The sequence below is a fragment of the Vidua chalybeata genome, chromosome 3 (assembly GCF_026979565.1).
Source record: "Vidua chalybeata isolate OUT-0048 chromosome 3, bVidCha1 merged haplotype, whole genome shotgun sequence".
Taxonomy (NCBI): Eukaryota; Metazoa; Chordata; class Aves; order Passeriformes; family Viduidae; genus Vidua; species Vidua chalybeata.
Window position 1 is genome coordinate 90080921 of NC_071532.1, and position 11760 is coordinate 90092680.

The 11760-nt window shown below is 42.8% G+C and overlaps 1 protein-coding gene across 1 annotated transcript; it reads left to right on the forward strand.

Moving 5' to 3' along the window:
* The first annotated feature begins 4173 nt into the window (after positions 1-4173).
* GCM1 (glial cells missing transcription factor 1) lies at positions 4174-11187 on the forward strand. Its single transcript, XM_053937528.1, has 5 exons — positions 4174-4248; positions 5796-6048; positions 6966-7078; positions 8049-8177; positions 10660-11187. Exons 1-5 carry the CDS (start codon positions 4174-4176, stop codon positions 11185-11187), a joined length of 1098 nt encoding a protein of 365 aa, XP_053793503.1.
* Positions 11188-11760: the final 573 nt, after the last annotated feature.

Sequence of the window (11760 nt, forward strand, 5' to 3'; positions counted from 1 at the left end):
ATCATGCCCCCAGCTGCATCTCTCTGCTGGAAATAGCCAGAAACGTAAAATAGAAAATGAAAAATGAGAATATTGAAGCCAAATGACTGTTCAACTGACAGAGGAAAAACTAAGATGGTTGCAGGCAATTGAGTAAGAGCTGTTCAAGAAATTACCATCCCAAGAGCAGGATTTGAATATCCCCTTAGTAGATGGTCCGTGTGTCCATCCTTGGTCTGTGCAGTACAGGCAGGAGTACACAGCACCTCCCAGGCACTCTGGCAGACACCCTGAGTGTCTGTACTGAGCAGTGGCCTGAGCCCATGAGGGCAGGAGTGATGTAAGAAAAAAGAGGCCAAGACATTAATCAGTGTTTGAGCTTTGAGATGATCTCTGTGCTAATCTGTCTGGTTTTCAATCTGTGGTGTAGATATGTCTGTGTTACGTGATGTGACAACCTCAGAGAAGCCTGCAGACTGTCACCTGAGACAGTGCTCTAGAAAGAGGATGCTTGGAAAAGGTAGGAAACCAAAACTTCTTTTAAAAAGCATTTTTTAAAATTGTTCAGTGAATGTGACTGAAGCAGCAAAGCCAGGATAACTACACCACCTACAATTGACTTCTTATCCAGAGCAGTCCAGAATTCAGAAGTATGGTAACTGAACAAAAAGATGAGCTCATTAGCTGTTATAGATCTCAAGGGCCATTAAAATAACAATTTTGAGAAAAGAATTAAAGAGAAACAAAGTATAAACAAAACCAACCAAGGATTTAAAAGTACTTCCATCTCAAAATATGTCCATCTTCCTTCTGAAACCCAGATCACAGGGGAGGAGCTTCCACTTTTGGATACTGAATGGTGAAGATAGCATAAGCATTTCAAATGATGTTGAATATAGAGGCAGCCAAGTTGAGGATATGTCAGGACAATCTGAAAAAAAAAAAGTTTGTCTCGTTGCTTATTGAAAATACACAGCATCCCTAGTGCATTTTTCCACAGACAGAAACTGTCTTCTCATTATAAATGACATGTTTGTTTGCAGTGAGTTTATGCTCTGCATCTGGGAGATAGTCATATTGCTTCATCCTGCTGCCACAGTTATCAAATAGAAAGGCTGAACTGGAAGATAAACTTGTTGTTATTTTTAAGTTTACAGAATGTATTTGAAAAAGAGTAAAAACGTCAGGCCAGTCTGGAGCAATATTTCTCAAGGAATATCAGTAGTATTGGTATAAACATGCACATTCCTTGGTTCCTGTGGAGCAGCACCACAGGAACTCTGCAGTAATAAAAGTGGGACGAGAGGCATGCAAAGGCAAACAGCATCAGTGAAGCAGAGGCAGGAGAGCTCCCACAGCAGGGTGAAACTTTCAGTGTCAGAGAAAATCATGAACTTGAGGCAAGGCACAAAGGCAGCCATGGAAGACAGTGCAACATAGGCTGCTGGTGGGACAGGTAACTCAGCCCAGGTAAAGCTCCACTGACTGCACCTGACGTCACTGAAAGGTTGTCATCACTGAAAGATGACACCAAAGAGCAAAAGGAAGACTGATGGAAGCACTGACTAAAGAACCTTCTTTGTGTGCTGGTAAAATGATGCAAGAAAGGAGCCTGACCTGGAGACTGCCCTGTGACAGGTGACATCCACGTGTTCCTGCTGCCAGGCACCGCCCTGCGGCAGAGCCTGTCAGCTGGACACCGGAGGGCAGGGACATCTGCTTTCCTCGGGTGCTGCTCTGCGGGGTTGCACAGCCCCCTCCAGCGCAGGAGCCTGAGTGCAAGAAGCCTTTTACAGCTCCAGGCCTTTTTCAGTCCTCAAATCTCTTGTTGTAGATGGTTGCTGAAGAACTACTGAAATCTATCTGTGCTTATGGTCTCCCAGACTGTCCTTCCAAATAAGATTTCGCAGATGATATTGAATTAATTTAACCAATAGGCTCATGTAAATTAGTAATATACATTATTTATTTTAAAAATTCAAAATCCTTTTCCTAAATGGTCAACACCAAGTACTTGCAAGGAAAATAGAGGAAATTTTCCAAATCCTTGCTAGTTAAGTCATAAAATATATGGCTTAATTCTCTTTCTAAATTTATTGTAACCTATCCAGATGTTATATAGAAATAAGAATTAAATAGCAGATCTTCAAATTTTATTTCTTTCCTATGTTTTTGACTTTGTCTTGCCTAGTGTTCAACTTCCTTGACATATCACAGCAACATTAGTAGTAATGCTGTAGCACAAGAGTCTAGAGAAATAAGTAGTGGAAGGCTTTACCTGCAAGTAGTTAAATATGTATCATTCTCTTGAACTTCATTTTTTGTGTGCATTATTATGAAATTATCTGTGCCTTTTGTTAATATTTAAGGTAATATTTAATTATTGTTTTAGCCCTATTAATATAGTATAAAGAAGAAATATTCCATTATCTCTAATGAAGAAAATTAAAAATCAATTTCCAAGCCATCTCATTCAGAAAAGTAATTTTAAAAGCAATGAGACTATAATTTTGAATTGTGTAACAAATCAATTCATGTTGTAGAGCACACAGTAGTCAAGGGTGATTAGTTTAGCAAATTAAACTCAGTTTTCTAATGCAGCTCGTATTTCATTTGTCCTGACCTTACTATCTCCATTTTCATTGTAGCACAGTAGGAAAATACATGGAGACCTACTGTTTCTTACAGAGGTTTTTATTCCTGATATACTGTGCTCCCTTCTCCTCTGTACTAACATCCTATTTGAACCTGTTGGTTGCCCTCCCAGTACAGTGCCCTCAGTTCAGATTCCTGATTCTGGTGCTGACTACCAGGCCCCCTCTGTAGGAATCTGTTTCTGTGCAGGATGTTTTGCTTCTTTCTTCCCCATAATCTGAGTCACAACATGGGGCAATGGTGCTCTGACTATGCTGCCACAGAAGCACACAGCCAAATGTCTCAAGTGCTCTGCAAAAATCCACAAAGTCTTCCTTTAGAGGTGATAATATAACATGAGAAAGTAAGATCAAAGGTGTTCTATAAATAAGTAAACTAAGGACATGGAGGCTAAATCACATTCCAAAGGCCATACATATATGCAGAGCCAGAAACAACAATAAAATATATTATGCTTTTGAAAGTCTATGAATTGGATGATCAGGTAGATTTTACTTCTCTCACTACTCAGTAGTCTTTAATAAATCTTTAACTGGCATAACTATAGTGACCTTCCTGAAAACACTGAAACTTTCCCAGTTTCCAGACATAGAAAAATGATTCAACTTTTCTCTCCTTAGCAAAGGAAACAAAGTTTTTCATGCATGGGATCCCTGAGGATCAAACTTAAAAACATCTCTATATTATCAATCCTGTGTTCAGAACAAATCCAAAACTGCCCTGTATCAGCCACTGTGAAGAAAGTGAACTCTACCCCAGATAAAACCAACACAGTATTTTATTAAGCTTGGCTTGTACTGAAATTCAGAGTAGGGCAGCCACATACTTTAAAAAAATTCAGGGAAAACCTTTTGGTTTTAAAAAACATACCTTGGTGGGGTTCTTTTTCAGTCTGCCATTGAAATAGGAAAATGCAGATAGCCCAACCTCCTTTTCTATACTTCCCTGGTGCAACTGGTAAGCTCTCAGAGATACCAGCAATATTTGAAATGGTTGAGCACCGTTTCTCCTGAAGTGATGGAGCAGACCCCTCTTTTGCCACCTTTGTCAGATGCGGAGCACGAAATAGGTAAGGAGCGATTCAAAGACCCGTCAACAGCTGCTGAGCTGTTCAGTGAGTTTGGCTCTGGGAATGCAGAGACAGAGTTGGATCAGATGTAGAAAGAGCCTGTGAGCAGAATTACATGGTTATAAACTTGGTATGAGAGGAGGTTGAGCAAAGCAAATCAGGTGCCACAAGCACGATTTGCTTGCTGCTAATGATGTCTCTGTAACATCACAAGCTATCTCTCAGCTATATTTTCCACTGCCCTGCTGGCTTGCAAAACTTTTAATGGAACAAGTTTTTCTGGCAGAAGAACACTGATTTTTATCTTTAATGAGCAGCCTCTCTATCATTTAGCTTCAGGAAACAGCTTCCTGGTTGTAAACTGCTTGAGACTGCTGACAGCCAGGCAACTTCAAAAGCAGCCAGGAGCAACTTTCTTGCTAACTTTGGGAAAGAATTCAAAAAAGCTGAAAGGTGCAGATGATTCTGTTATGGAGCAGGAGGGCTCTGCTTCCCAACATGGAGAAATGACAAGTTGGGATATCAATGACATCAAACTTCCCCAGGTACGTGTCTGTGTCTTAGAAATTTATTTTGTTCTGATGAGTCACCTCCACCACTGATCTTAAAAGCTTTCTCAGTCATCTATGACTCGTTGCCTTTATACTCTTTGTCACTTCGAGGTATGGGGGAGTGTTTTGCTAGAAAATATTGGGAAAACATTGACATTTCCATGCATTTCTCCTTAAATGTTTTATTGAAAGAGCTGTTGATGCATGAAATATAGCAATGCTGCAAAGGCGTTCTTTTCACTGGTGGATTAGGTGCAGAGAAAGCAGAGGAAAGAAAGATGCTTCCTGCTGTGAGCACTTAATTAGAGCTGTCCAGGACTTGCTTTTTGCCCTGGGTAGTGTTTTTTTGAGAAGGGAGCACAGCACCCACCACTGCCTTGCAGCTGTGGGTGTTCAGTCTCATTGCAGATTGGGCTCCAGCTCCAGAGCTGTCTTCCCACATGGAGGTAAGTCTTTTCATGAGCACCTAGGGAACCCTTGCTTCATGTTTGCAGAGGTTTGCTGAGAGGCACAGTAGTGATCTTCCCCTCCCTCTGTCCTTTTCTAGTTCTCTTAGCTTAAAGTTTCAACCACGCTTTCCACTGAAAGCCCACACACCCTGTGCACCAATGTCACTTCCCTGTCCCTCAGCTCTGCATATTTCTGCCAGATTCCTCCTGCTGCAGTCCTTCAGCATCCAGCTCTGCCTTTCAACTCCCAGCCCTGCCTTCTTATTGGATCCCAGCCTCCTCCCTACTATAAGAGTGCTGTTTGCCCAAAGCCTCATGTTTCAGGATGTCCCCTTCCCTGCTCTTCAGCCCAAGGTCACCTTCACCTGCATTTCAGTCTGGAAGCCTCATGGACACACTTCCCTACACTATCCAGTGGCTAGCAGGGGAGCATGGGAATTTTTCTCTTCTTGGTTGGTGTTCTTACTGCTGTCATGGCTCTCAGTCCTGGGATTAGCAATTTAAAGGAAATTTCTACTAAGCTTTTGTATCCTTTACAAGAACTTTTCCCTCAAAATCATAATCAGGTATGGTAGATGCTTTACAGCTTACTGCATTTTACTGTATTGACTATACCCCCTGATGCACACTGATGTGATGTGTATTTGGGTCTTTGGGGTTTTTTTTCCCAGTTTTATTTTTATTGCTTCTTACTCTGTTGTCCTTGAGGCTTGATATTTGTTCATGGTGGGGTTTTTTTTTGGTTTTTTGGGGTTTGTTTGTTTGTTTGTTTGTGGTGTTTTTGTTTGTTTGTTTGTTTCTTTGTTTGGTTTGGTTTTTTTTTGTGTTTTTTATTATTTTTGGTTGGTTGGTTGGGTGAATGAGAACAAGCTCCTGGCCAGGCCTTCCTGATGCTCTGGGGCCTGCGGGGAGCCACAGAGATCTGCATTTTTCCTGCCTTATCTCCACTGCTCCCTCCTGACAACCAGCATCACCTGCCAGGGTCCTAAAGTCACCTAGGCTAGAGGAAACCCAGCAGAGGTCCAACTCTGCTCAGCTCCTGGACAAGCTTTTCTCTTCCCCAGCCTAAGGCTTGCTTTGCTTTTTCCACAGCATGTGAGCCAGACAGACTGGTTTCAAGAATGGCCAGATTCCTATGTAAAACATATCTATAGCTCAGAGGATAAAAATGCTCAGAGGCACCACAGCAGTTGGGCAATGAGAAACACCAACAACCACAACCCTCGCATCTTAAAGAAGTCCTGCCTTGGGGTGGTGGTTTGTGGTAACAACTGCTCTACCTTGGATGGGAAGAAAATCTACCTAAGACCAGCCATATGTGATAAAGCCAGGCAGAAACAACAGCGTGAGTACAAACATGGCAGTTCACTGTATGGCAGTTCATAAGTGAACACAACATAGCAGAAATCAAAGTATAGGATACCTTCTGGATTACCCAGCCTTCCTTCTGCCATTCCTTATATTCCAATGCAACTCTTGATTGGAACACCGCATTTCACACTTCTTATGGTTGGGGCACAGTCATCTGCTTGTTTGCTTTCCCTTTTTTTCTAATCATTTTTTAATCTCTGTTTCTGCTGGTTAGGGATTGGTTCCCAGCCTTCTCAGGCCCATGAGTGAGGGTACTGAGAAAGCTGTGCAGCGCAGGCAGTTCCTGCACTACCCGGATGTTCCTGCCCACCTGAGTGTTGGCTTCATTATTGCACTGGCCCAAGAGTAACTCAGGAGGCAACTCTTGCAGGAAAGAGGTTACTCATAAACTGTGATGACTGGAAAATAGGCCACACAGTCACGTCACTGGAGCAAGACAATGCAAACAGAGAACATGAGCTGCACACACATTTTTAACAAGAAGACCATTCCAAACAATTGTGATTGCTCAGTAGAGCTAGCACATACTGATTTCTGGATTTGATGTACATTTAGCTAAAGAAAGGTATTACTCAGGTGCTCACTGAGACCAGAAAAACTGACAAGAGAAAAACTAAAACTGGCCATGATAATAAATGATAAAATTGTAATTACATTTTAATAGAAATAATTTTGGAAGTTTGTACTTAATAACAGACAGAAGAAAAAGGCAATGATTAGTTTGTTTATATTGATTTTTGCTTATGTTTGGAAGTTTTTAGTATAGTTTCTCTCTATAATTTTTGAGGACCAAACCAGAAGTGGCAATCTGCCAGCAATGAACCATTCTATCACATGGGATTCATCTAACTGGTGTTGTCTAGAAAATGTTTTCCTCTATCCTTGCTCCAGGGAAATGCTGTCCAAACTGCAATGGACCACTGCAGCTCCTTTCCTGCAGAGGCCATGGTGGTTACCCAGTTACCAACTTCTGGAGGCATGAAGGCCAATTCATATTTTTCCAGGTTGGTATAAAATTACCTAACATTATGCAAGTTAATTTTAAAGACTGGTATTTTAAGTTTTATTTAGCAAATTTTTTTGCTCCAACAAATAGGGGTTATTGAATATGACAAGGTCAAATGACTGTAAGGAGAAAAAATTTTCACAAGGTCCAAAGTAACCTGATCTAACTCTGAAGTTAGTCCTGCCTGAGCAGGAGGTTGAGCTAGAGGGCCCTTCCAGCCTAAATTAGCCTATGCTACTGTAATTTTACAGCACAGCGTGTTTTTTATTTAGGCTTCTGTGAAAACTTGAAGTGTTTTGCCTCAGGTACATAGGAACAAACAAATCCTCAAAAGTCAGAAATACTGTATCCTTCTCTTCTCCTTCTCCAAGGCACTGTACATAATCATGAGGGAATCTTGGAACAGGAAATGGTTATACCCAAGGGACTGTCTATGGAAGCTGCCATCTCGGTATTATATGTAACTTATATCTGGAACACAGTGTATGCAAGTGTTTAAATAATGGGCATTATTTCTGGAAGCCGTAGTCCTGGTTTAGTAACATAACCACTTTCCTGTTTTCCACTCTTTTACTTACGTGCAGGCTAAATAAAATTAATTCTCTGTGGAAGCTAATGGAAATTAATGTTCAGATAAATACGGCTAAATTCTAAGAAGAATTAAAGTGAGTGCAGAGACACTGTAGACAAGCTGCAGAAGACCTCTGGCTTCAGCTGGGGCTCTGATGGGGGGACTGTATTCTACAAATAAATGTGGTGCACTGATTTTATTATTTCAAAGGGTTTCTACCCCATCCCACTTCATCTGGGATATTTTTATTATTTGAGCTCACAGTAACTAAATCCTATTAAATACAAAGCATTAAATTAGGCCATAATATGTGATTTTGGCCTGTGGTATAAATTCTGTTCCCTTAAGATTAACAAGGTTGCTTCTACCTTTAATATACTATAATTACTTTCTAAAGTCCAAAGGAGCTCACGACCATCCACGTCCAGAAACAAAACTAGAAGCAGAAGCAAGAAGATCAATCCAAAAAGCAAAGACAGCTTTTTCTCCATCTTCTCTAAGACTAAAAAGAATCCAGGAGATTGAGGTAACTCTTGCTATTGGTCAACAAAATTTTGGTCAAGCGATCTGTGGTTCAAGGCATGGTGGAGACTATCCGGGCTTTGGGTTTGGGTGGGAACAGGCTTTACATCTCCACATTCTGCATGCCCATGATCAGGCCAAGAAGGACCAGGGCTGTCCTGAGCATCCTGCTCTCCTTAGCACTGTCATCCACTGCCAGCACCTCCTCTCCAGAGCAAATTTGCACCTGCTGGCAGCAGGAGATTGCATCTACACTGGTAAACAAAGCAGGGCTGCAGGACAGGCTAAGCTTCATCACCATTCATGTGGAACTTCCTGTGCATTAGTTTCTGCCCATTGCCTCTTTTCCCATTTCTTGGCACTACTTAGAAAGGCGAAGGCATCCTCCACCTCTGCCTGTTCCCCTTGAGTTTTGGCAAGGTTAAGAAGTGGAAGATGCATAACCTGTATGTGGTTTGCCTGGTTTGAAGGCAAAAGAGTGCTTTGAAGGACTTTCTGAAGCATTGATGTTAAAACATTAGCTCTGATGGGTGTGGAAACACTTGTGAAAGCATCTCCAGAGATCCTTGGGACTGCTGCATGACTGATGGAGGGAATCCCAGTGACCTTCATTGCAAAGGCTGTGTTAAGCTCAATTGTCATCACCAGTATTCACATGCAGTTTGTCTTTTGATATGTTAGGGGTGGTGCATTCCCCCAACCTGGTGTTAGGGATAGTAATCCATGGCCTTTGAGCCACACACAGAAGGGATAATTGCTCTGGGTGGGGACAGATTTCTTAAGTGGACAACATGGAGAAGCAAGGGGATCTGGGAACCCAAGAAGCAGATAAAATTTGCACACAGGAAGTTAAACGCATTTGAATAGAATGTGAATTTAGAAGCTGCAGCTATTTCTACTGGAAATACTCAGGAGAACACTAAAAACCAGAACCTCTTGACACAAGTGCCTGGGAACAAAAGCATAAGAAAAACCAACTGATCTGTCCAATTGTCTAACAAATACAGCAGCAATGCTTTTCCTATTACTGGTTTAGTTCTGTCTCCATGAACACTGGAACAGTTTCCACCTAGGAAATATGCCTGGGCCACGTGGCTTTCTCTCTATTACAACTGAGCCTGTTGGTTAGCCTACTTGCTTAGGTCCAGTTTCCTGTAGACACGCCTTCACCTTTCCCTTCCTAAAACGTCTTCCTGAGGCCTTCACTTTCAATTGTGTGGGATTAGACTAAAGATGTCACAAATGTCTAATAGTAGAGCCTGCTCTTCAGCTGTTCTGACTCTGTACAGTCAGACTTAGACCATTTATTCTCATTGGCTTTCCAGTTCATGGCAGGTTTTCCTTGGGAATAACCCATCATATTTGTGTTTTGCCAAACTAGCTGTGATACAACTAACTCAGGAGTCGGATTTGTCACACAGAACCTGTGTCGCTCAATCTGCAAAAACATATTCCGAAAAGATTCAGTTTTAATGTGTTCAGTCTGGAAAATGTATTCTGGAAAGATTCAGTTTTAATGTGCTCAAAAGAAATCAGGGAGGAGAACTTCACAAAAAGGTATGAGCCCAAAATAAAGCAAGTGATTTATAGGATGGTCTCTCTATGGCACCTATGGTGGGTCTGTAGCTGAAGGTGGGCTGGGTCCTACACCAGATTGTTGGAATTTTTTCTCATGGTGAGTGGAGAACAACTGAAAGGAGCTTTGCTGCTCCAGCAGACTGCAAAACCACTATAATTAAATGGATGAAAAAGCAGAATTATAAAGAAGAAAGACTTGCAAGCACTCATTAGAAATGACTGTTCTGAAAGGAATTAAAGTTTGCATAATTATAATACAATAATTGGAGCAATTAAAGAAGTTATGAAATATCCAGAACATAAGACCCAGAAGAATAATTCTTGTGTGCTGATCCCTACCTGAATGAAATTTCTGTTTGTGGGGTAAAAAAAAATCTAAAGATAGGAAAATTTATTAGTTAGAAATAGACTCTAGAAAAGCTGAAGAAGAATATTTTTTTAGAGAAAAGTTGACTTCAAAACAATCAGTATAAAAATCATACTTAGCTTTTCCAATCTCCATAGAAAAAAAAAATCTGTGGTATCAAATGTATTAGCATAATTTCATTTTTAGGTGCTTCTTCAGTATATGCTGGCAGTGGACCTGAAGGGCTGTGAGTGCAAGGTCTAAACAACTGTTTCAATGTTTCAGGGCAAAAACTGGTCAAACAAACCCAGAGCCAAGAGCTGGGAGCCTTGTTCAGTTTGCCCCTACAGCCCATGGGCACCCCCACTATGGTGGGGGAGGCTCTGCTATGCCCTCTGCTTTGTTACCTGTGTTCACAGAACCACAGTCTGGTCAAGGTTGGAAGAGACATCTAAGATCATCAAATCCAACCATCATGTTAGCTGAGTGCCTTTGCAAGCAGCTCACAGGAGAGGTGCTACGCCACACCTTGTTTTACTAACCCATGCCTCGCTTTCCCAAGTCTCTGACAGGTGCAATGCCGACACAGGAGCCTTTGCCTTTGCTTCTTTCCAACCCGGATGCTCACATGCCACCTGCTAATTTCAGGGGACATTTAAGCAAAAGCTCCCAGGAGCCAACGCTGAGCAGCTGCTCTGGGCAGTTTCCATTCCCAGGGACAGCGGGGGAGGATGGGGCCTCCAGAGAGGCACCGACCTGGAGCCGAAGCCCATCCCTCAGGAGGAGCCCCAGAGCCGAGAGGCTGTGCAGTGTCGCGGCTGTGCCCAGCACAGCCCCTTCTCCCCAGCAGTGCACCCACCTCAGCACCCAGCACGTCCTGCCCATGGCGAAGGGTGGCCGTGACCCCTTCAGGTCTGACGCGGGCCCTTTGGGAGATGCATCCTGTGGGGCGAAATCCCCGCTGGCCTGCAATGGCGGCTGCCTCTCTCTGCCGCCCTACCCCGCGCCTCAGGGAGGGCAGGGGAGAGCACAGGGGTGGGGGAGAGCACCAAGTCTGTCCCAACTACTGCAACAGCGACATGTTTTTTAACCTGTGCCCATTACGGTGACTGGGTTCAAATCCCCTCCTCTGGCAATGGGTCCAATTCTGCACCCTGTAGCAACACAGACGTGAAAGTGCTTCACAACAGGTCTCACTTTAGCTCCTCATGCAGGCCCCAGAAGGGGCTTTCATACCTGAAGGCTTGTCTTTGTTCCTTTTTATTTAACAGTCCTATTTCCCCCCACTGTTTCATGGATCAAATAAAAGCTATCAGCTTCTCTTACAGACTGCCTCGCTGCCATTCTGGTTTGGTAGCATTTCAACCCTCCTCAATACACAGCTTGTTCAAGCCTGTGGGACTGTGGAAGGTGTAGATGGATGATCTCAAGGACCACAACTGTCACGTGCAACCTTCTGCACTCTTCCAGCTTCTTCAGGCAGCCTCTCTTCCGACCTAAGTCCCTGCACTGCACCAGCCTTGTACTCGCGTTGTATAGAGCTGGATGCAGGACTTCACATGGGATCTCATGAGAATGGAGTAGATGAAGAGAATCCTCCTCCTCCACCTGTGGTCACATTTCTTTTGATGCAGCCCAGGATACATTTGGGCTTCTGAGCTGC

Excerpts from the sequence above, each read along its gene's own strand:
- GCM1 (XM_053937528.1), top strand. The coding sequence starts at position 4,174 with ATGGAGCAGGAGGGCTCTGCTTCCCAACATGGAGAAATGACAAGTTGG. Across the intron at positions 6,049-6,965 it reads AGCCAGGCAGAAACAACAGC|GGAAATGCTGTCCAAACTGC; the intron begins GTGAGTACAAAC and ends TCCTTGCTCCAG. Across the intron at positions 7,079-8,048 it reads GCCAATTCATATTTTTCCAG|TCCAAAGGAGCTCACGACCA; the intron begins GTTGGTATAAAA and ends TACTTTCTAAAG.